Raw genomic sequence first — 25,971 nt, 5'->3', positions numbered from 1 at the left:
CATTTAGAACCACAAGTTGCACCTGGTTGCTATGTCTTGCTAATCCATTTTGATTTTCTAAGACTATGTTTTATGGTCTTTATTTGAGTTACTGCATATAATTAAAATTGGTCAAGCCTGGCAAAAGGAAGTTATTTTAGGTTTCAATAGCAATAATAATGGCAGCCAACATTTATTGAGAGTTTATTATACACTAAAAAACTTAGAGCATATAATCTGGTTTAATGCTCACAAGATTCTTATATATCATCATGCTAATTTATAGATGTGGACAAGGAGGCTTTAGAGAGGTGAAAAACTCACTAGGTCATATAGTAAATAGCAGAGCCAGGGTCTGAATTCATGTCGATCTGATTCAAGTATTTCGTCTTAATTTCCAAGCTGTGATACCGTCTCATAGGATTGGAAGGAAGCTTAAGAGTACACCTATTTACTCTCATCTACAATGCTAAGTGTGTCCCAAGATAACTGTCAAAGATGGTTGGCTACCCAACATATCCCTTAGTAAGGTCATTGAACAGAAAACTTATTAACAAAGAGATCTTCCTATTATGGGGTTTTCTGTTCTATCCATGCCATTTTATAGATGAGACTATTAAGGCTCAGCAGTAGATGAGTGACATGTGCCAAGTACTACAGTTAGTATGCCTCTGAGCCAGAATTAGACCCACCTAGTTCAATGCCGTGTCCACTACGTCCTATCATCTTTCATATCTGAGATGCAGAGTCTCAAATAGTCTTACTGGGTTGTCTAGAGCTCTAGAAAGTAGCAGACTCTGTTCTCTTCCAGTATTTACAAGGAGTTTCCTTTGCTTCTAAACTAACATTTGACTCACTTAACGTTGACTCCCTTGATGAAGGCTGCTCAGATAAGCTTTTTCAACTGCAATAATTTCCCCCTGTGATTTTTGATAAATTTAACTGTGGTATTTAACAGTTAAAAATATTTTCTTGGAATTCTCTTGTTCCACTTTATAGTGCCTTGGTAGGATGAGTTGGTAGCGAAGATCCCTACATTTGCTGCTGGAAACTACGTAGTCATCTCACAGAGGCACAAGGGTGCTCTCTGAGTCACACCGTTCCCCGTGTGTAATGTGGGGACCTCTCAGATTCTGTTTAAGGGTGAGAAGAGAAATGGGAGGGACCCGGTACTAACTGGACCTTCTGTGTACTAGACAGGTCCTCCTAGAGCAAGGATTGTTTGGTTTGAACTCATAAAACTCCGTGGGCTATATGTATTCCCATTTTGGTGATGAGGAAGCTGAGTTTTTCCTGAGGTTGATTTCCCAAGGTCACATAGCTTGTTAGTAACGGGTCTGATTTCAGTCCCACATCTGACAGTGTAGATGTGAAAAGGACAAGGAAAGGCTTGATTAGACAATTCATTGATTCATCAGACTTGTGTTAGGTAAAGCTCTGTGTGCGTTGTTGGAGTCAACTGGGGTTCTTGCCTTCAAGAGAGATGAATGGTGTAGTAGAGTTGTGGGAGTTCAAAGGAGAAAGGAAGGGAAATAACTTATAGCAAAAAAAGATTAAGGAACGCCTCATCAAAGAGTTGGCATTTCTAGGGAGAGCCCCCAGGGATGGCAGGAGTTAATCATGAGGAGATGTGGAAAGAGGAGGATGAGCAAAGATATGGAAATAGACTGGGACAGGATGTAGAAGTGCTGTGTTTGGTTTGATTTTAGAAAGGATTTCTGAGAGGAAATTCTGGGAAGGAAACCTTGAAAGGAGTCGAAGGCCAGGCCGAGGACATTTCTTGGCAGACCCGTGGAGGAGGGTCAGGTGTTATGTGGCTATGGAATTTTGAGCTAGGAAATGACTTGGTCAGATGTGACCTTCCATCATATCAATGTAATCTCATAGTACAGAGTAGGATGTGTTGGGACTCAGTGAGTGCAGGGAAACAGATGAAGATGATAATGGCGGTAGTCCAGGTGAGAATTGTGAGACTCTGAACTCAGGTAGATGAAAGATAGTAAGACGGAAGAGGGAACTTGGCCTAAGGTGTTATGTGAATAGACTCAAGAGGACATCTCACCTGGGGTGGCAGGGGGTGTCGTCAATACATTTCACTTTTATTGTATTTATTTATTTTTGTGGTTGCAGCATGTGGGATCTTTAGTTGCAGCAATCAAACTCTTAGTTGAGGCTTGTGGGATCTAGTTCCCCGACCAGGGATCGAACCCAGGCCCCCCTGCATTGGGAGCATGGAGTCTTAACCACTGGACCACCAGGGAAGTCCAGTCCAGCACTTCACTTGTAGATTATCAAGAGTTTGGTGGTGTTTTGATAAAACTAAAGGCCATGCAGTAAGAGAAATTGGTCCAGAAGAGAAGATAGTACATGCAATTCTGAATATACAGCTTGATTTTAGGTGAGAGAGGCATAGGGACATCTGGAAATACAGATGTGGAGTCAAGACTTGAGATGGATGGGTGGGGATTCTAGGATGGAGTTTCACCAGTATAGATTTTAGAGTCTTTTATTTTGAGGGGATTACTGGAAACATTAGGTAGAAGAGCTTGCCAAAGGAGAGAGGGCAGAAGGAAAGGGAAGGGGGCCAAAGACAACTCATTGGGCAACACTTGAATCAGGGTGTGGGAAGAAGACCAAGAGCCAGAGGAGCAGGATAACTAGGGCAGAACCGAGCTCTGGGAGCTGTGGGAGGGGAGGTTTTTCACAAGAAATGAAGGATCAACATTGACATGCTGGAGAAAGGTGCCCACAGCCAGATCATGACAAAAGGCCTTGCATTTAATTTTTTTCTTTTTTTAAGAGTCCTCTCTACTGAGGTTTGTGAGAGTGCCTTTAGGGTAAAGAAGTTCATCTTAAAGCAGGCGTTTGGGGATGGCTAGTAGGTAGTTCCTAGTTTTTAGAGAGAAGACGCTGTTTGACATATGTCTGTTACCTGACAGGAGTCTACAGGGTGTAAGAGACGGAACCCCAGCTGAGGTATCATAGTTTATTGTTTCAGGGGAATCTAGGAAGTCTAGAGATGGAGTTGGCTTCAGATGGTCCTGGATCTCGGGGTTTCACAGTTGTGAGAGTTTTCTCATGCTTTCTATTTCTCAGCTTCAGTTGTCTCTATGTTTGTGTTTTTTATTTTGTTCTTTCCTGTGGTAAATAGCCTGTGTCCATATAGTGGGTAAAATAACCTTCAACAGCCCCACATAAGTCTTTTTGCATCTTGAGATCTGAGATGAACATGTAAAATCTTCCTTTTTGCTTTTAGCAGCAAAATCCCCGGAGGACTTTAGTTGGCCAGACCAGTCCCACATGCCTGTCCTTGAACCAGTCACTCTCCTCTTTGGGTTGGTATGGTCCATCCTGGGTCCTCGACTTATCCTCGCTGGGACCACCTGGAGTGGAGAAGAAGCCTCCCAGAGAACTTACAGTGGAACCAACAAGCTCTGAAACTTTGTCTTACAGTGCTTACCAGCTTAGAAGTAGAGGCAATAGGACTTGTGATATACGCAGAATTGGGGTTTAAATTAGTATTTCATAAGCAACTAGGGGAAATCAAGCAGGAGAATCAACGGTTCATTGTTACAGTGTTTGACATGGAATTCAGAAAGTGTAGAGAGGCTAATGAAACCACAATTTGCTGGCGCATTTACCTATTTTAATCAAAGCTAATTATTTGTTCTTTGACTAGAAGTAGTACTGTCTACAAGTAAGTGAAAATGTCTTTAATATTCTACGATCATGATTGAATTTTCCAGTAAGGAAATAGGCACAGTCATTTCTTTCATGTATTGTCCACTCTTAGCCAAGCCATGATTTATTCTGTAGTAGAATTTTAATTCAGAATTTGTTCATTATTTGCCCCTGTTGGCTTTTATGTATACATCAAAGAAGGTTATATTAGATATGCTAAAAATACTTATATCATTGAAGTACTTGGCTTTGTAAGGAAATAATCCTAAAATTAATGGATAGTCAATTTTTAAAATCTGGACACACAGAAAGATAAGGAGAAGGGAGGAAAAATAATGACCTGTATCTTACCACAGGAAATACCTATGGTTAACATTTTGTTGTTTATACTTCTCTTCTCTTAGTATATGTATGTAATTTCTTTTCTCAGCATGATTGGTTAAGACCAATCAGAAATTTACTCACGGAGATGAGTCACATTTGAACAAACCTAAGCTCTGCCAGGAAGGCATGGCTGGGTATTTGGTAGGCAACCAACAGTACGTGCCATGGTTCCTCTCTCTCCTAGTCACATCTTACTCATTTTATCTAGTCTATTTGGAGCCCCTTCTGCTATTAAAAGGCCTTCCTTGGTCTTGCTTATCCAGATTCCTCTTGTACCTTCTCTGCTCCTCCCCACTTAGCGCTGGATTGAATGCCTTGTTATTTCGCTTTCTAGGTGTCAGTCCACACCTGTCTGTCCAATTCCACAGACTCTCCTTTAAGCACGGCACCTATTGTCACTGTTCTGCTGCATGTGACCTTTGGTGACAGTGACCACATTTTAGAATTTGAAATTGAGGGAGGGGTTAAGACAAAGGATCTCTTCTTATTTTGAGTTTACTGAGTAATAAACCTTATCAGCCTATATAAAAACTTCTTTCCATTGAAGGTTTATGTTTAATGCATTATCCTTATTTAAAAGAAATGAGAAATGTCTTGGGAAAATTCAGTCCTTACTTCGCCCTACCATGGTACTTGGCTTATAGTAGAAGGTCAGCATTTGTTGGTTATGTTAGCGATCCATTTTTTTCTTACGCTATAACATGTTTCCTCATCTGGGTGGATATTCTCTGTTTAGTGCCAGAAGATAAATGACTGGGTTGTCAGGATAAACTTTGCTCAGGAAATTGTAACTATTGCCAGGGTTTTTATTGATTTGCCTATAAACTAAAGCCATCTATGGGTTACTGACTACACAAGGAAGTGGCAGATACAAAAGGGTCGTGGGTGCCGGGAGAACTTAAGTTTCTTTGAATTGAATAAAGCTCTTTTAGTATATGGTGGAGTTCTAAATGGGCTGTAGCCTGAGTTTTAGCAAGGACAAGCTTATTTTTGATTAAGCATTGCTGCTTTTCTTTTTGTGCATTTAAACACAAATGTGTAATATCACATATATATATATATGTATGAAATAGTTTTCCCCTTCTTTGTGAAGGAAGACTACATTAAAAACCTTGGGAATTTTCATAATGAGAGTTCTTAGTACAGGCATGTTTATAAAACATACTTAATTTTTATATATATTTCCATGAGAGTTGTATGAAAGTATAAAATTCTTCCCTGGTATGAGAAGAAATAGGGTAAAACTTTATTAGTGGGTTCAGGACTCTCTGCTCAACTGTATCAAATAACATTTATTTAACCTTGGTAGGAAGCATGTCCAAGGAGACCTATCAAGGATGCTAGTCAATTGCTGGCCTTCTGTATTCGCTAGGAAAAGAGCCATATACTTTGGTCCTTTGAAAGTCATTTGTAGAAAATAACACAAAACAACATGGTTCTGTTTCTAGAGTTTCCATTATTTTATTTTGATTACCTTATACTATTTCTAAGATTTACATTCTTTAGCTATGCTGTAGGAATTTAGACAAAGCACAGAGGAAACAGAGGCTCACTTTTCTCATCTGTTTAAAAAAAAAATAAGAGCAGGCCCACTATGGCATAGTAGGGTAATGACAATGTAAACTGTTACACAAATGTTAGTTTTTGTTAAGATGTACTGATACCAAATATCCCTAACAGGGAACAGTCTGTTTCTTTCTTCTTTTTTTTAATATTTGGCCACCCTGCTCAGCATGAGATCTTAGTTCCCCAGCCAGGGATTGAGCCTGAGTTCCTACCACTGGAGTCGTAATCACTAGATTGCCAGTGTTTTGTCTTTTTTTTTTAACTATAAGGAAGTCTCCACCGCCCCCCCCCCCACCCCACTTGAGTTCTTAATTTTTCACAGGAGCCAGCAGAGTTCTGAGCCCATAGAAGGGCCTTAAGAAACAAATAAATAGATGATTAAGGACTTATTAGAGGTATGCATTATAAGTTTTTTTTTTTTTTCTTTCAAAACTGTTGCATACATTTTGGGTTTTGCTGATGTCCAATTATATTTAATAGGAGACGGTTGCTCACCTCCTGTTGGATGCTCTCCCGTGGCCTTCCTTGCCCAGTTCAGTGTTGAACTGGAAACGCCATCTCCGAGGGCAGAGTCATGGGCTGGTGGTTGCGTCTGTTGTACTTGGCACGGAGCGTGACGCCGTGCAGATCCACCCACTTGAGAGAATTTAATGGCATCGCGGGAGGGGCAGCCTGGAGGTGTTTGGGTCCCATCTGCGAGAGATCGTGTATGTGGCTTTGAATGCAGCTCTGTCAGGTGGGGACCCATAGCCATGGAAAGAAATGGTGAGGGAGGCAAGGAGCCCTGGCCGCGGGGGGAGGGAGGGTTAGATCAGTGGGAACCCCCCTGGAGGGAAGGGTGGTGCTCACAGTTGTTTTCTCTCAGGACTTGCCACAAGGTCAGACCATCTGCTGGCCACCTCTGCGGAGGAGCAGGAGGTACAGGAGTGGCTGGGAGGCTGTGGCTCTGTACCCTCCGGCCGGGACCTGTCCTCCAGGTGTCAGAGAGATTGCCACGAGCCAGGCTGGCTATTGTCTGCGTGCGGAGCGTGCTCGGGCCTGGGCCTTCCTGCTGCAGTTGGTCTGCCTCCCTCTGCACGCTCCTCCCCATGGCTCCTCACAACAGCTGCTGGAAGCTTCTGACCCCTTCTCTGCCCTCCCCCAGCTCGGTCCATGTGTCTAGTGAGTGTGGATAGCGCAGTCCTTACCCGACTGTTTCTCGGCTGGAATTCCAGCCAAAAGGCTACAATGACATTTCTGTCCCAGACAAGAAGAAACCTAAATCCAGGCACTTCTCAGAGACATAACACCAATTGGCGTACCCTCTCGTTCACACCCGCCTCTCGTGTTTCTTTTAAACCGCTTCCCAAGTGAAGAAATCCCAGTCTAATTCAGCACATCTCATGAAGGTATGAACCCCCTGGCATGGATGACCGTGGATCAGTGTCCATTTAACCAGGGTCAGTCCTGCTTTCCTACTTCTGGGAGGGTTGGCAGATAGAAAATATCATGTAACATGTGCATTAAGAATCAAGAATATAATTGCCAACTCTAGCCTCCCCTGGAAGGAGCCCCTAATGTGAATCCTTGGTCCTTATGAATAATAAATGCACCCAAAACAGACTCAGAAAGACATTATACACTGAGCCACTTGTATCCTGTTTCCTGGAACAGTTCCAAGTCTGATGGGAGTGCGGAAGGCTAATGGGGGCTGTTTCCCTCTCCTCCACCCTCTCTCTGTCCCTCTCCTCTCCCTCTCTGCTGCTGGGACTGTTGTAACAAGCAGAATAAATAGGAGTTGCCTTGAGGTAGACTGTGTCCCCATTGGAAGTCCTGCTAGACTCGTTTTAATTCTGTGTGATCGTGTGCACAACCCCAGCCTGTGTTGAGATAACACTATTGATCAGGGGGCCGGTGTTCTCATGTTCAAGGTCCACCCCTCTTCCTTAAGAAAATATACCACCAGAACATGTTCAGAAAGAACATTGTTACCGTAACAGTTTCAGATCAAGCCAAGTAGTTCTGTCCTGTTAGAATGGAGGGGGGGGAGGGTAGCAACTAAACAAGAGAATAAAACATGCAGAAAAGTGAAGATCATGAGTCAGCTTTTCCCCATACCTAAAGTAGCAGTGTTCCCTTTTCTTGAATCTGGTCTTAGATTGGGGCTTAGTTGAGGCATTACAGCAAATACCAAGTGTCTATTTCATCGACGGTCCCACACAAGAGGATCCAAAATGAATATGACCTAGTCCTGTCCATAAGGTCCCTAAATCCAGTTGAAGGAGATGCACCAACTAAATAATAGCCAGAGGCAAAATAAAATGCACCCAATGAGAGAGCTTCATCTAAGATAATCTGTGGAATCCAGGGAAGGGGATATCGTAGTAGTTCCACACTGATGGTAACATCCAGCTTGCAGTGATGATGAATAAGGATTTCAGCTGGCAGAGACTGGAGTGGGGATATTTCAGATGGAGGCAGTGCCGTGAGCAGATCTGAGGTGGGAAAGCAGGGTGTTGCTAAAACGTAGGCTACAAGGAACATTCAGGAATAAGGTGAGAAAGGAGGAGAGGATCATGCTGAAGGTCTAGCTGATTCAGTTGTAGGGGGCGGGGGAAGCATTTGGGGAAATGCTCAGTTGTGCTTTTTAAGATTTAGATCTCCCAGTATTACAATGAAGTGATTTGAGGCAACAATCTCATGGAGGTTCATGGCAGTAATCCAGGAGGAAGAAAATGAGGGTCTAGACTTAGGTGGCAAAGCAGGAAAAGTAAGAATGGATGGATTGAGACCTTCCATGGGGTCCTCTGGGTTTTGGAGACTGATGAGCTGCAGTGGGGGGAAGAGGGTGCAGACAGGGGGAGGAGGGGTGGTGATGTCTGGGACTGCCTACCATTAGCAGCAGAATATGGTACCACTTTTCATTTTATTCCTCTGTTCTCGTGGTAATGAAGTTGTTTTTTCTTTTTTCTTTAGTGCCTCATAATCATCACAATAATAGTAAAGGATACAAATATCATCATTTTCCTAATTAAAAATTTTATGGAGCCAGCCAGTAGGTCCTCATGAAGTGAGATGCAGAGAAAACTGTTGGGTGTAGCACAGACCAGTGCGGATCAAGAAAGGGAAGGAGCCGGCCTTTGCTTGTAGAGGGTCATGGGTGACAGATATGTCCTCAAGATCAGCCTTCTCTCTGTCCTCAGTGTGCGGTGTGCTTATTCACTCAGCGGTGCCTCTTTGCAAGCCTTTGGACTGTAGCCTGCTAGGCTCCTCCGTCCATGAGATTTTCCAGGCAAGATTACTGGAATGAGTTGCCATTTCCTCCTCCAGGGACTCTTCCTGACCCAGGGGTTGAATCCATGTCTTCTGTATCTCCTGCATCGCAGGCGGATTCTTTGCTGACTGAGGAAAACTACAGTGGAGAGTGCTTTGTATCCTAAACAGAGTCGGAGTGAGTTTAGGGCTTGCTGCCTGCCACTCTTAGCCACCCAGGGATCCCATCTTACCCCACTTTGCCACTGCTCATCTCTGACTGTGGGGAGGATGCCCCGTTGATCTGTTGGAAATTCCTCCATTATTGCAGTTCTGAGCTCCTGATGCCGCCGTCCCTGCTGTGAGCTCTGCTCTGCTGAGAGTTGTTGCTCCTCAACCAAGACTATTAACTCGCCCAGGTCCACTGTGTTTCACCTCTGGGAATTATTTCCCAACTTCTTGGTGACACACCAGAGGCATCGAATTGCCGAAGCACGCAGATAAGCCTCGGAGCCAGCCAGGCGAGAGAGAACTGGAATGCTGGGCCCTCTGCTTACCCGCTGTGTGACTTCTGCCGAGTCACCTAACCTCTCAGGGACCCAGAGAAGTAGGGCCCTGTCTGGAGAAGATTGAAAGACAAGAATGTAAACCACCTAACTACTGTGGGCACAGGACATAGTAGGCTTTTCCTTCCAGAGTTTGGGACTTTGTCCCTAACCCTGTTCTTTATTCACTTTGGTCTCTCCTGGGTGTGAGTTTTTGGACATGAGGCATCCATAGGGTCTACTATAAGAAATACTAGGGGCAAAAAAGAAGTACTGGCTTTGTAAAATAAGCAAAATGTAAAGAGACTTGGGAGGGAACAGTTGCTGAAGCTGCAGAGGCTTTATTAAGCTGCTGTGTTTATTATTCATTAACCCAGCTGCTTGGTAAACATGGGTAGATGCATTCCCGAAGGCTCTACTTGATCTGTTTATTCTTGTAAGGAACCAAGCAATCAGAGTAGTGTGAGGAGCCTGCTTTTAGAGGTTAGGCTCCTTTAGTTTTCCCAGGGTTTATAAAGAGGCAGATCGTTGGGGAAGGGAAGCACATATTTTGGCTGTTGTGGTTCAGCACTCTTTTCTGTGGACAAGTAAAGGTAATCACACTTTGTAAAAACCCTCTTTTCAATACAATAGACCGAACTCCTCAAGGAAAGCCAATAGATAGGGGAACATTCAAAACCAATATTAGAGATAAAATTCTATGACAGCCTTGGTCTGTTTACAGAGTGTGTTTTTTGGTGGATTCAGCTTTTTAAAGCTGATCTTTCAGATAATGGTTACTTGCCACCCTGGGGACATGGAATCTGTTCTCCCTTCTAGTCCTTATGGTCCAATTCGATCTTATAAAGTGTGACCTTTTGAACACTGCCTTACAGCCCTGAGGATTATCAGTTGAATGTAATGCGTGAGTCTGGGGTATAGAAAGCCTGCCCCCCCCCCCCCCCCCCCCCCCGCCCCCAGAGGGCTTGTCCTAAGCCTGCACTCAGGTAGACTCTGGGATACTGTCTGTTTTCAGGGAGGACATGCTGAGAATGCAGTTTCTGACTATTGGGTTGACACACTTGTGGGTGGCGACAGAATTGTGAAATGCAAGACCTGTTCTTGGAAGCTTTTGTATTTGGCCTATAAGACTAACGCGCTAGAAACAATGAGTAGAAGACAGCCTGTTTAATGACCACACAAGGCTTGTTTATGGTAAGAACTGAAGTTTTTGAGGGAAGTTACACAGGTGGTGCTAGTGGTAAAGAACCCACCTGTCAATGCAAGAGACACGAGACGCAGGATTTGGTCTCTGGGTCAGGAAGATCCCCTGGAGAAGGGAAGGGCTACCACTCCAATATTCTTGCCTGGAGAATTCCATGGACAGAAGAGCCTGAAGGGCTACAGTCCACGGGGTCGCAAAGAGTTGGACACAACTGAGCAACTCGGCACCACTCACACTGGAGTCAGGAATTTAAGGGGTGAAGGTTAGGTCATGAGGTGAAGCATTTTAGGTCATGAGGTAAAGCATTTAAAGATACAGTGGTGAAGCTGGCTAGTTCAGAACTCAGACCGTTTGCTGGGGAGGGGTGGTTTTATTTTTTAAACATTTATTTATTTGGCTGCATTGGGTCTTAGCTGTGGCATGTGGGATCTTAGTTTCCCAACCGGGGATCGAACCTGTGTCCCCTGCATTGGAAGGCAGATTCTCAACCACTGGACCACCAGGGAAGTCTCCAGGAATAGTTTTAAATATAAGCATTGAAAAATCTTAACAGCATCTTCTCCAGTCCTTTTCACCTGAGAGTTGAAAGGCCATGAGGCTGATGGTCTGCAGTAAACTATTGTGAGCCTGGATTGAGGGTTGCCCTTGAAGGGCATGCAGTTTAGAGCTTAGGTGCTAGGGTGCCTTGTGAGAAACTATGCAGGATGAGACAGCTTCCTAGGGAGGATTTAGTTGAGGAGCATGAACTTTGTGTTCAAACTGTAGCACTGCCTGGGAACTTGGCATGGTTGTCCTTGCCATTGAAGAAATAATTCTACACACTCACTTTTTGGGTTTCTGAGTCCTCTTTCACTTTCCCACTCCCCCCAACACACGCACATCTTCCATCCCAATTACTGTGTTAGTACTAAGAAACGATCAAGTGTTATCCTTTCCAGGGCTATTTGTATTTTAACTGGGACGAAAATTTCAAGAGAGAATATTGCATCTAAAAAATAGTTTCACATCTGTGTGACTTCAAGGTTACGAAGGGTAAAAGAGCCATCTTTATGTCCTAGAATCGGGGTGTCTGAGAGCAAATTGATGTGGGGAGAACCTGAAGTCTAAGAAGAGGATGTCATCTCCCTGGGGCTGAATAGCACTTGTTTGTTAATCAGTGAATGAATTGCTGACTAAGGCTCAGGGTTAGGGGGGGCACTGTGTTTACAGAAAGAAGAGAAAAGACAATAGAAATAGACCCCGTCAAGGAGAAAATAATATGATTTGATGACTGTGATCCCAAGATGTGAAGGGGAGAGCATTTAAAAAAAAAAAAAATCATACATATAAAATCTCATTGCTTGGGAGAGTCCCCCTGATGGAACCAGGAAATTGGAAAAGTCCTATGTTTAATCATCTGGGCACACAACTATCTTTTTTTTTTAATTTATTTTTTTACAACTATCATTTTTAAGTCAGTACAGCTGACCCTTGAATGGCATGAGTAAATCTACTGATAATTTATAGTCACCCCCACCCCTTATCCAAGGTTCCTCCACATCCAAGGATTCTACCAACCATGGGCTATGAGGGACAGTAGTATGTACTATTGGAAAAGAAATGCATGGATGGGGACCCATGCAGTTCAGACCTGCTGGTTTTCAAGGGTCAGCTGTACTTAAATCTGCTTCCAATTCACCTGTTTATAAGTTACTCATATGAGTTGCTGTCCTGCTTTCTGCTTCTCCCTGAAGTTTTCTGTCCAACTTTTCCTCCCATGTCTGAGTATCTGGGAACATGGCAGAAAAAGTGAGGCTCAGTCTGAATTGTGGGGCTCAGTCTGAATTGTGTGCGCCTTTCTTACCAAAGGACTCAAGGAACTCTTATCCTTCTCTTACTTCACTCTTAACTCGCAGTTAAATTTGTCACTTTGAAATTTCCTTAGGAAAAAATTTATTAGTTTTTTAAAATATGCTTTTGTTTGGAAAGCTTAGAGTGACTTTCAGTTTTTGCTTCTCTTTTGCATGGAATATGCTGCCCTTGGTTATGGAGAGGTAACAGGATGCCTCCCGAAGGCATTCATTCCTCCTTGCTCTGATGGTATAAAGCTCCTGTCTGCTGCATACCAGGGGTCTGTGTTTGTGAGGCACTTGGAAAACACTGCAAGCTGCAGAGAGTGACCACGAATAGCAAACTTAATTTGGTCTAATATGTTTTGGCTTGCTTGACCTCACCAGAATAAAAATGTGCCTGTTTAAATTATTGTATTGGAGTTAAAAAAAAAATTCTAGAGGCATTTATCTCGTTGGAAGAACCTTGGGATCGCTTTAGCAAAGGTTTAAGTCCATGTTTAATGTCAGTTAGGTTTGAAAGATGTTTAATGTACAGCTTCAGTAGCAGATTGGGTTATTGTGAGTTGTGAATTTTAAGAATCTGAGTTACTATTTTTCTCTTGCTACTTTTTTTTTTCTAGACGATTGGCTGGCAACGACCTTTCTTTTATCCACCCAAAGGCCTTGTCGGGGTTGAAAGAACTCAAAGTTCTGTAAGTAATGCAATTTTAGAGTTTCACAGCTGGCTGTGTATTTTCTTTCTGCGTAGTCAACATGCTTGGAGCTAGGTTAAGCACAGTTTCTTTAGGTTCAGGATTAAAAGATTTAAGGAGAGGCCAATGGGTAGTGTGGGAGGCTAGAGGGTGATTTAGGCAAACTTGGGTCTAGATAACAGAAGTTAACGTCTAAATAATAGGTATTCTGACCTCCGGTGCATTACAGTTGAATGTTAGGCTTTATGTGTAGCTAAAGCATTGAATCAAAATCATATTTAAACTTCACTGGCAAGCTTTGTTTCAACTTCTCTCCACCCCCCGCCATTGTTTCTACTTTTGTTATATTAATAGCTATAAGAATTTTGAATTTGATGACCCTAAAGGCAAAAAGGCTTACAAGAGCTCCAAATGGTAAAAATCGTTTTAGAACTAAAGGAAATTGAGGTGCCTATGATTTACATAGCCTGTGAGGGATCAGGAAATACATTCCTGGCAGTGGGCAGGAGCTTGGAGGTTGGCAGATTGGAGAGCGGGTGAACCGACTACCAGCCCCATTTTGCTGCTACCTCTCTGGATAAGCATCTGTAAGTCACTCAACCTCTCTGGTTCAGTGAGTTAGATGGGCCTTTTTCCATTCCATTCCGTGGTGGTGATTCTAATCAGATAGTCATTTTATTAATGTGACCAGGAAGGGCATTAGGCAAAAATAGTAAAGACTTCATTTTCATTACTGATCTATACCTCCATTCTCCAGGTTGGCGATAATTAGATAATCAAAGCTTTAGTTCTGCTTCAGCCCTGTATTCACTGAGGACATGGCCACTGTTCATAAGAGTTCAGAATCTGCTGTCCTCTTTGCAGGATTGTTGTTTTCTAATGTCCATGTTTCTGGACTCTGCTTTCTTCCAGATGCTTTTTTCTGGAATAACGCTTTATTCCAGGCAGTAGGGATTCTAGTGGGTTTGCTTGCTCTGTTGTTGTTTAGTCACTAAGTCCTGTCCAACTCTTTTGCAACCCTGTGAACTGTAGCACCAGGCTCCGCTGTCCATGATTTCCCAAGCAAAATACTAGAGTGGGTTGCCATTTCCTTCTCCAGGGGATCTCCCTGACCCAAACCCACTTCTCCTGCATTGCAAGTGGATTCTTTACCACTGAGCCACCAGGAAAGTCCTTACCTCCCAGTTAACCTGTTATATGTCCCAGTTAACACTCAGTGATGAATATTAATTAGGGTGTCTTAATTTCCAAGAAAGAGTGACAAAACAATCCCAGATGATCCAGCAGGTCTGTGTTAGGAGATGGCTTGAGACAGCAGTCTATTATATTTCTGGCTTTAACAACAAATGCTTCTTACTCTTTGGCAATTTTCTTATCTTAGATGCGTTCCACCTTGACTCCTGGAAAGATTTTTTTTTTTAAAGAAATGGTTTTAAATTCTTCTAAGAAAAAATGGTCACAATTGCTTCTTATTCACTAACCCAAGTTTTCCTTCCAGAACCCTCCAGAACAACCAGTTGAAAACAGTACCCAGTGAAGCCATTCGAGGACTGAGCGCTTTGCAGTCTTTGTAAGTAAACTTTTTTGTTTTCTGCATCCTTGCATCGTTAGGAGACCACTGGCTGCTAAATATGTAAAGAACTGGAATCCTAGAGAAAGAAGAGATGTACCCTCTCATTTGGGATAAAAATGGGAATGACTGGTTGCTGTTACTGAAATGTCCTTTGAAATATCCTATCATCTCCAAGGCTGGGAGAAAGCTACAAGGTTGCATGTGGCAGGTTATTACACTCTCTTTGGAGTCAGGGTTATGTGTGTACTGAAGTCCTGGAGTTTTGTGCCATGACACTGAAGAAACAGCCACAGAGAGGTTTCTCTTTCCGGTGGTAATGATCATTAGAGCACAGTGATTATAGATCTTTATCTGTGGACCTTGAACACGTGTAAGGGAGGGCAGTTTAATTGCCTGTGTGTCTTCTTGCTTTTTTTTTTTTTCTGAGGCAAAGTTGGCTTGATGTGGAATATTCAAGATTTCAGCTCTTCAACAACAAGGTCCTGCCATATAGCATAGGGAATTATATTCAATATGCTATAATAAACCGTGCATGCTAAGTTGCTTCAGTAGTGTCCAACTGTTTGTAACCCCATGGACCATAGTCCACCAGGCTCCTCTATCCATGGAATTCTCCAGGCAAGAATACTGGAGTGGGTTGCCATTTCCTCCTCCAGGGGATCTTCCTGACCCAGGGACTAGATTTTAGAAAAGATTGAGAAGCACTGAACTGAACTAACCCGCATCTCTTACATTTCCTGCATTGGCTGATGGGTTCTTTACCACTAGCGCCACCTGGGAAGCCTAATGGAAAAATATATGAAATGTATATGAATATGAAATATACGTATATATAACTGAATCACCTTTTTGTATACCAGAAGGTAGCACAACATTGTAAATCAGTCATACTTCATTAAAAAGTATTGACTTCCCTGGTGACTCAGATGGTAAAGCGTCTGTCTACAATGTGGGAGACCTGGGTTTGATCCCTGGGTTGGGAAGATCCCCTGGAGAAGGAAATGGCAGCCCACTCCAGTACTATTGCCTGGAAAAATCCCATGGACGGAGGAGTCTGGTGGGCTATATAGTCCATGGGGTCACAAAGAGTCGGACACAACTGAGCGACTCCACCACTTTTCAATAAAAAAAAGATTTCAGCTCTTGGTTTTAACCATGAAAATAGCCACTATTTTCAAAAGCTTTTTCATGTAGCACTTCACTTTATTCTTGTTTGCATTGTTTCACATATAAATGTACGTGTGTGTGTATATGAACCTGGAGAATGGGAGTCATTGACTCTGGTTTGGGTATGCATACCCCAGTTCTTGCTAGAGGCGGGGATCAGGTAAGCAGCAGTAGTATCACGGACCTGTGCAAACCCACAGAAGAGTCTAAAGAAACAACCATATTTATGTTAAATAGACAAATATTTATTCATAACTAGAATGCATTCATAACTAGAATGTTGTGGACTAGTGTCCAGCCTCCTCATTCCTGACTTAAAAGATCTAGTTTCTCTGTCTTCAGTGACTAGATTTTAGAAGAGATTGAGAAGCATCGAACTGAAGCATGTGGTTATTGTAGTCTTTTCCCAAGATTAAGAGAAGCTCTTCACGTATTTATCTGTCAGAATATTTATATTGCTCTCAAAGGGAATTCAGATAAGTTCAGATTAATTAGAATTCTGGAACAGGCCTGTCTGGTTTTGAATCCCCACTCTTGCCACTTGTTAGCTGTGTGATGTTGGACAGGTTATTTAAAATTCTCTGTGAGTCGTTTGCTTATTACCTACCATGTACTTTCATGCGTGAAAAGCACTTTCAACAATATATGACCTGTAGTAAGTTGCTCAATAAACATTTGTAGAATCTATTAATAGTAATCATGGTGATGACTGTTTCATCTGTTCTTTCGATTGCTAGATTACCCAACTTGCCTACCTAGGTGAAGGAATCCTCTGAAAGTAATGAAGAAGTATTCTTTATAACAAGCAATTTCATTGTTTCTTATTCTACTACAGTAATGAACACAAATTTGCATTGCTTCAGTTCATGTCCTAATACTAAATACAGTGGGACTAAGGCCTAGTTTCTCGAAGTGTGGCACTTGGACCACCCACAACAGAATCACTAGGGGGATATAGCTAGAATACAGATTCTTGGGCCCTATCCCAGGAGTCACGATATTGGGTCTCTAAAGGTAGGATCCAAGAAGCTGTATTTTAAAAAATTTATCCTGATCATCCTTGTGTATACAGAAGTTCTGAGAATCACTAAGTGAAAAACTGGAGTAGAGACCTTACTTAGGTGTTCTGGGCTATAAAATTAGGTTGTCACCACATCACATATTTGTAGACTAATCTATCCCATAGGTTTTTAAATTGCCCTTTGAAATAACTATGAATGTAAGCATTAGTAGAAATGCAAGTGAGCTAGGGAAGACTTAGGTGAAAATGATTGACCGGCTCGTCCCCTCCACTGGCTAATATAAAATAATTTTTAACTGAACCAAAAGCATATCACTGGAAATTGTACATTATGGATTACCTTTGACTTTAGGTATTTTGATAGTTAATGGGCAGTGAATGTAAAAATGAAAATATATACTAATAAAGCATAACGTATGCTATAAAGGCCAAACTTTAAAATATATCTAATATCATAAAAAAGTATCTGGGGTACTGACCATTTAAGTTTTGGTTTCAATATAAATTTATTGAGGGTAGAAATTTGTTAAGTACCTCATTTCACCCATATGCTAAGTTATGGAATATAAGAATTTGTCATAACTAATTGAATAGGATTCTGAATAGATCTTTTAGTGAACAGATTGGAGTGAGTTCCTTTAAAGAACGTGACTTCACTGCCTCCACACCATTTCTAACCTCAGACAGAAGTATACAGAGAGAGCCATCTCACCTCCCTTGGATCTGAATTCATTAGACATTTTAAATAGTTCTCATTTTCTCTTGCTTCTTCAGAATTGGTTTTCCTTCAGAACCTTCATACAGAATTGTTCTTATTTCCCAAGACTTAATGATCAAAATATTCAATCCTTTTGTCTAGCTGGAAGGCTGAAAAAGAAAAGGCTAAAATCTTTGAATGTTAGAAAAACTACCAAGAAAATATGCAAATAGATTTTTTTTTCCTGATTTGTCGTCCGTAAGTGCATTAAAATATACATGACATTTTTGGTAATTTAGATGGTTTAAAGCATTTTTCACAGAAATTGTAGGTTTTTCCCTCTAAAAGTAATGTTTTAAACCAAGCATACTGTGCTCATCACCACTAAGTGCATTGCATAGTTTAAATTATGTCCAAAATTGGGATGGGAGGTTGGGGTAAGGAGAGGAGTTAAACTATTTTTTTTAATAAAGACACTGGGGCTTTTTTTTTTTTTTTTTTTTAAATTCATAGCATATCAGAAATACAAGGAGCTATATGTCAGGGCTGTTTTATTTAAGAAGGAAACATTCATGGGTTTGTTAGCATAGTGGGTGTAGTGGTCAAGTTAGATACAATTGAAATTCTGTCCTGGTGTAAAACAGTCTTATCAGCACTTGAGTCAGTTTGAAAATCTGATCTTCAGACCTGAATTACATGAAAGATTTCCTTATGGTTTTGAAATAGTGCTTAGAAGGAGCAAAGTTCATTAGGGCTTGAAATTGACCAGAAGTGGTTTGATTCAAGTGGGTGATGATGGCTGTAAAAGCTGAAAGTGAATTGTAGATATTAATGAAAAGCTCACCTAACAGCCCTCCATGAAGCCATGAAAATGGCTAAAGCATTGCCTGAGTAGGATATTTAAATGACAAGCCAGAATTTGTTCCGCTAGAATTTAGAAAAATTTTTTCTTTACAGTCATTCTCACTTATATTAACTATTAAAAGATTTCAATGACTAAATTTCCTAGGTTTTCTACCATAACAAAAGTTCTTAAATATTTTAAACTGGTAACAGAATATAATACTTTAATGTTTATATTATTGGTAAATGAGGAGTAGAGAGAAAAAGGGGGAGCTTTTGATTATATAGAACACGTATATGTTTATGGTAGCATAGACATTCATCAGAAAATACACATAGAATTGTTACTGTCATTTCATTTAAGGCAAGAGAAAAAAACTATGTGAGTCTCAGTAAAATATAAAACAGACTTTTGAGAATAGGGAATAGAAGCTCATTTTAAAGACAAAAATAGTAAGGGAATTCAGTCAATACATTGTTAACTGTTTAACAATTGAAGTGCACTTAAATAAAGTAATAGTTATCTTGTCAAATGGAGTTGAAATGGTAAAATAACTTAAGCTACATAATCTCTTCACTTTGTGAGACAGCTAATGCTATTTACTGCCACTATTGAAAAAATTAGGTTTTTTTTTTTGGTCTATTAATTATGATGAATTTTAATAGCGTAGATCATTGGTACAAATGCACACTTTTCTAAGACCATTTCTCTGAGAAACATTGATCTTGGTGTAAGTGCAAATTCATTATATTTCTGGGTGTGCCACCAACACCCATGTGAATTGAGGCATAAGGATTAACCATTGAGTCACCCCAAATCCCTTTTTCTCATTAACTTTTTATTTAAGGTTTCCATTTCCCAAAGTTCTTCCTTTTGATCTCTTATGGCTGACTTTATAATTTGGGGAAATTTTTAACAGAGGAAATTGTGTCTGTGCATTTATTGTTTATAGTTGCTTTGCATAGAAGGTAGTTTCATTACTGTTCTTAGCTCAAAACTCACCTAGTTATCTTGCTCAGTGAAGACCACCCCTTTTCTTTGGTGGGGTGTGGCACAGAATTTGGTGGGAGCCTAAGTGGTGTGTGTAACACTGGACTTTTATTTATAAGGCCTGGACAACTTTTCTTATAGTGTTTTTCCACATCTTTTTTCCTTCCAGTTTTATTGAGATATAATTGACATACAGCACTGTATAATTTTAAAGTGTACAGCATAATGATTTGACTTAACATACATCTTATGGAAAACTCAGAGTCAACTTTTGGCCAACCCAATAATACCCCAGTAAGTTTAGTGAAAGTCCATCATCTCGTATAGATACTTGAAATAGAAAAAATGTTTTTTCCTTGTGATGAGAACTCTTAGGATTTACCATCTTGACAACTTTCATATATAACATACAACAGGGTTAATTATGTTTATTGTGTTGTACATTTCATCCCTAGTAGTTATTTTGCTTAACACTTACAGAGAGGACTTAATGCCAATGGAGTGTTGTATGTGTGGGGAGCATTGCTCATTATTTTCGTGAATGTTAATGAATATTATCTCATTATTACAACATAAACAGTTTACACTTTTAAACTATTACGATGCTAAGAAACCGGGGAGGGATCTCAATTTGTGCTTAAAATATAATCCAAACTCCTCACCTGGCCTCCAGGGGTCTGCGTCATCTGGTCCTCATTTGCATCCCATCTGGGTCTCCCTGGTCCCACCACTCTCTTCCTGCTGTGTTCTAGTCACTAGAACCTTCTGGGAGTTGCTGGGACCACACCAGCTGGTTTCTGCTACTGAGTCTCTGCCCTCACTGTTTGCATTGCCTCAAACACTCCTTGCCCACCTTTCTTGACCCCTTGGTCTGAATCTGTTTATGGTACCTTCTTAGAGATGCTTTTCCTATTCAATACAATCAATACAATCAGAAGCTGCCCTCCCCTGCAGCCCCTGCTAATCCTTATCTCAGTACCCTGTTTATTTACTTCATAACACTTTGTAAGCACTTTGTAATCATTTTTCAGTGTGTTAATTATATTATATAATCTTCCTCATGCATGCACCATTTTTACTTTTTTGCGCCTAACAAGATGCTCAGTTTACATGTGTTGAATGAATTGCAGACAAATTAGCTACAAGGAGAATTTAATTGCATGATTTAGTGACATTATATGGTTAATTATATGGTTGTATTTCAGTTCCACCTTATTTATAGAAAATGTACAGATGTCTGAATGTGAAATAAATGTCCTTAATTCCCCTCCACCCAAAATATATATCTCTCTCCCTAAATAGAAGTACCTTGAGTCTGTGAAATGTGTGCATCTGTGATTGTGTGTGTGTATGTGTGAATGTGTGTGTTTGAACACACTGCTGTCTACTCAGTAAAGTGGATCTGCTAAGCAATTCTGTAGCCAGTACTTTACCAGTCTATTACATAAAGGATGCCTGTCTCTTCTCAAGGGTAGGTTCTAGAAACTCCATGGAATAAACAAGCCTAAAACTCTTTGTTTCTAAGTGGATTCTTAAGGCAGCTGCTCAGTTTCTGGAGCTCTCCCCTTTATAGTGCTCTTCCAGTTATCTTGACTACCAAAAAGGAAGCTTCCATCAGATCCTCACCAGGACCAAGGGTCTTTGACCTCGACCAGTCTGCCTTTGGGAAGGAGTCTGCATCTGGGTCTGGGGCACTTAGTTGGGAGCAGGGGCTCAGCACTCACATGGAGGAGAAGGGACAATTATGGCAGGATCCGAACCTAGAGCTGCATAGAGAAACTGGAAGCATGAAAACCACTCTGAAGTCAGAACTTCCTGAACTTGAAAGCTGCCAAAGTTGATTTAGTCAAAAACAGGCTGCCATTTTGACCTTGCACCCATTTTGTGTGTGTGTGTGTGTGTGTTCACTAATTTTCACCAAGAGGTCTAAGCCTCTAAGACATGGATTTAAGTAGTGAAGATATATCAACAAGGGATTTGTGAAAAAAATTGAGATTTGCCCAGGGCATGCAGTTCCTCAACATATTAATTACTAGCTTATCTTTGTGTTTAAAAGCAGTTATTCCAACAATTATGCCTGATTGCATCAACACTAACACTTAGGACTAGTTTTCTCAGATTTTCAGATGGGAATTTAACTTTTAAAAATGAGTAATCCTACTAGTAAAGTGTCCTTAGTTCCAAAATTTGGGGAAAAATTGAAGTGACTCAAAAGCCACAAGCACAATAAGGATTGTTGAGAATCTAATGAAATTGTTTGTTGATACAGAAAAAAAACTTTTTAAAATTATGTTCTTTTTCCCCTTTGGTACCAAGTCAGAATAGCAATTTAATTTAATATCAAATATTTTATTTGTAAGTAAAGTAGTTTATTTGCTCAGCCTAGTTTCGTTCTTGTTTTTCTGTATTTTTGATAAAGTGTCTTCTGTAACATAAAATTCAAGCTTGAGATTTATGGTTCCTTTCTTTTTCTTTTTCTGAGAATTGCAATTTAAGTTTTATTTGGGGCAAAATGAGGACTGCAGCCCCTAAGACAGCACCTTGAGATATATATATATATATATATATATTACATATAATATATATATATATATGCATGTCTTTCTTTCATACAATTATGCTTAGCCAAAAATTCAGATTTTTACACATCTCTTTATTATGAAGGAAGGGAAACAACTGACTCTCACATCCCGGTCTTAGAAACATTAGATTTGGGAAGAACTTCTAGTAAAATGAAAGAAATCAAGAATGCGGTGGCTATGGTCATTTTTGTAACTTATTTTTTTTGGAACTCTGAGTGGTTGTGTGACTTGGCTTGACTCATTCCACTAGAATCATTGCTGAAGGCGGTTGTTGTTTCTGTCAGGCGTTTGGATGCCAACCATATCACCTCGGTGCCCGAGGACAGCTTTGAGGGGCTCGCTCAGTTGCGGCATCTGTGGCTGGATGACAACAGCTTGACGGAGGTACCAGTGCATCCACTCAGCAACCTGCCCACCCTGCAGGCGCTGACCTTGGCACTCAACAAGATCTCCAGCATCCCCGACTTTGCCTTTACCAACCTGTCCAGCCTGGTGGTTCTGTAAGTATCTACCCTTTTTAACACCATATATTTGTGTTAAATTGGGGGCAGAAGCAGAGTTCTTGTGGAAAATTGTTTTGAAAGAACCTCACTGAATTGTATTCTTGGAGAGTTGGTGTTTGGGGAAGCTGCCTTTTTTACAAAATTACATGTGCTGGCTTTTTAAAATACAGATCAGGATAATTTAAAAATGAATGGCTGATGAGAACAGTTGAATCTCTCTAAGTTAAATGGCCATTTGTAGTCAGGAGAAGAAAGTGGGTCATGCAGCAAACCCTTGTATGGCTTTTTGTGTCCCAGCTGTGCAGTCAGTGATAAAAGAAGCAGAATTCTTTTGGAGACGCGCATAGAAAACAAGTTTCAGTGATATTTCATGTTTCTTTACCAACTTGTCTATTCAAGGAGTATGTGAGTCTCTGTTGTTTTTAATCTTCGGAAACTTGAACATAATTAAGTGGCATTTCTTGTAAAATCTGTTTCTAATTCTTCCTTATGAAGCTGACATTTGCCCCACCTCCTCATGGGAGAATTCATCAGAATTTCACTTCATATAATTAAAAGTGCATCAGAACTTTAGTTTTGGGTAACTTCTCAAGAATCTTCCATGTGTGTAACCTTTCTGCCCTAGAGCGATGTTTCTTTTCCATTGGCCTCCTGTGTTCAGTGAATCTGAGTTTGTATAGTGTTTATCAAGAGATATCTACTCAATGCTGTTTGTTTTCTATTAGTGTTGCAGTGTTTAGCTGCACCATTCCTTTAAGCACTACCAATTTAGACATCTAAACATGATAATAGTTGCTACTAGGTCATGAGAAAGTCATGCTTTTTTCTATAGACATCTTCATAACAATAAAATTAAAAGGCTGGGTCAACACTGTTTTGATGAACCTGATGCTTTTTTCCATAGGCATCTTCATAACAATAAAATTAAAAGCCTGGGTCAACACTGTTTTGATGGACTTGATAACCTGGAGACCTTGTAAGTTTATTTCTGCTTTGGATAATTACATTTGAGATGTTGATGGTGCAATTGGGCATTTCACTGCAGAAAAAAGTAATGGTCTTGAGTTCAGCTCATTATTAATTTGCTATAATAATTAATTTGTTTTAATGTACGACTAAAGTCTTGCCTTCAGCTAACACAGTCATGAAAGCTAATCTAGGTTTCTGGTTAAAAAGTTGCACAAAAATGAGCTTGATATTTCTTCCAAAAGGACATGGTAAAAACAGCTGAGTTTGCCAAGCTATATACCATTTCAGAAATTTTGGTTCTTTTATAATGTATGATAGACAGTTTTGGAACTTGGAACCTTATAAAATTGATTCTGGAAAAGCTGGTTTGTTTCTTTGTTTTCTCCATGATCTCAGCTGTCTTGCTAATTGTTAACAGTGGGCTTGAATACTGTCTCGACTTTTATCTGCTGAATGCAATAAAGGTTTCCATTTTGCTTAGGATACTTTTGTTGTTGTTTCTGTTAGAGCATTTGGGAATTCTGGCTGTTTCAACTGTCCACTGTACCATGATATGAGCAAAAGACATGACGCAGCTGTGTGTAAACAAGACTAGGACCTTTATATTTGTTGTTTTGATTTTATTAGTGGCCTTTATTAGGAGATTTTTAGTATTTCCCATTGTGGTACAGTGAATGATTCAGAGAATGTCCCAGCTAGATGGTTAAGTAACACCTGATTGAAATGTTTAGGGTTTGTAATATCAGTATTTTGTTTAATTGACTTTTTGGTTAACTGTCAATCAATGAGAAGACTTAAAATCTTTTAGTACTTTATTAATTCACTTTCCTGTTTAAACCACTAAAGGATATAAACATCAGTGGATATTTGAAAGTGAAAGCTCTTGAAGAACTGATAAACCCAGTTCTTCTTTCCTAAGTATATAAATGCCAGTGGAAAAGAAGACTGGGCCAGCCTTTTGATCCTAAACTGTGTATATTATTCCAATTATATTAAAATTAAACATTTTCTTCCCAGTTGATTTTTTTAATTTACCACTTTTTTCTATGTAGTAAAGGAGAATAAAATAGGTCTCCAAGGAGCTGGGTGTTTGTTTATTTTCATTCTGAAATCAGTCGCTGATCATATGTGAACATTCTCTCTAGGTTAAATGAAATGAAAGTTTAAATACACTCAGAATTAAGATTTTTTAAAAGTACAGATCACTATGGCTATTCTCTCTCCTAATTAATGCAACTTTTTCAACAATTTTTAACGTACTTGAGTACTGTAGTTGTATGAACCCATCTTAGTCCTTCTCCTTATCCTGCTGATAGTAGGGCTGAGGTCAGTCAGCTACCCACCCTCATACCAGAATTTTACTCTAAACCTCAAATAGAAACCTCAGTTTCAGGCTATTGTCATGTATAAATGGATAGTCAATACATTCTATTTTATGGAAAACTGCCATTCAGTTGATTTGTTTATTTAATGCACCAGTAATATGTGATTCTGAGAATTCTTTGAACTTTTAGAGTTGTTGACTTAAAGCATCATTATCCTTCAATTAAAAATAAGTTTAAAAAATAAAAAAGACACTAGAATCCTAATATTTTTATGGTAAATTAAGTGAAATAAAGTTGTAAAAAATGTTTAAAAGTAAAGAATTAAGATTCTTTTCTGTATTCAATATTTAAGAAAAAGTGTAAATTTAATTAAATGGAATGACAGTTGTTGGCAAAGAAAGATTACCATCCAGAGGAAGTGATTTAAAATATATATATTTATTTATATCAAATTGCCTTATAAATTGTGACCCCTCTTCAGTGTGCTTACATATTTTCCTAATTTTTTCTAGGGACTTGAACTATAATAATTTGGGGGAATTTCCTCAGGCTATTAAAGCTCTCCCCAGCCTAAAAGAGCTGTGAGTATTGCTTTCCTCTCTCTATGCCTTAATATCCCTAGAACTCACAATTTAGACAGTGAGATTTTAGAACATTGTTGTTCCATTGCATGTTCCATAATACACACACACACACATATAATGATACAGACTGGATTATGTCAGCTAACCTGGACAGTTTTGAGCATATATTACTGTGTAAGTCTGGATTCTAGTGAAACAAGCCATAACATATAGTCTCTGCTTTGTGGGAGCTGTGGTCTTGGTCCCATTGGGGAGGCTGACTATGTAAGACAGACAAAGAGTAGTCTCTAGGTGGAAATAAATGCTGAATGAATAGGATCAATAAATCACTCCAGAAAAAGACCTCATTGAGGCTTGGGGTCATTGGAAAAGACATCACCAAAGAGAAGGAATTTGACTGGACTTGAAAGAATGGAAATGTTTAGATAAATGAGAGATGAGGGGGCATTTTAGATGTTGGATTTGTCAAGGTCAGAGATAAGAATGCCCATGGTATAATTGAGATTGTGTGTCATCAGTTGATGGCTAATATTCCGAGATGCATTGCTTAAAAACTAAATGGAGGCAATGATGAGAGGGATTTTGAGGTTAGAGTACCTATG

At 40.1% G+C, this 25,971-nt stretch overlaps 1 protein-coding gene across 1 annotated transcript in view; it reads left to right on the top strand.

Annotated features, from left to right (window-relative positions):
• The window catches only part of LGR4 (leucine rich repeat containing G protein-coupled receptor 4), a 98,822-nt gene that overhangs the window by 57,468 nt on the left and 15,383 nt on the right, over window positions 1-25,971 (top strand). The window contains exons 3-7 of the mRNA XM_043908330.1: window positions 13,043-13,114; window positions 14,613-14,684; window positions 22,273-22,488; window positions 23,396-23,467; window positions 25,298-25,366. Of these exons, the coding sequence (XP_043764265.1) occupies window positions 13,043-13,114; window positions 14,613-14,684; window positions 22,273-22,488; window positions 23,396-23,467; window positions 25,298-25,366 (501 nt within the window). The remainder of the gene's footprint in view (window positions 1-13,042; window positions 13,115-14,612; window positions 14,685-22,272; window positions 22,489-23,395; window positions 23,468-25,297; window positions 25,367-25,971) is intronic.

The sequence above is a fragment of the Cervus elaphus genome, chromosome 1, assembly GCF_910594005.1.
Source record: "Cervus elaphus chromosome 1, mCerEla1.1, whole genome shotgun sequence".
Classification (NCBI taxonomy): domain Eukaryota; kingdom Metazoa; phylum Chordata; class Mammalia; order Artiodactyla; family Cervidae; genus Cervus; species Cervus elaphus.
This window is presented reverse-complemented; position numbering and strand designations above follow the sequence as displayed.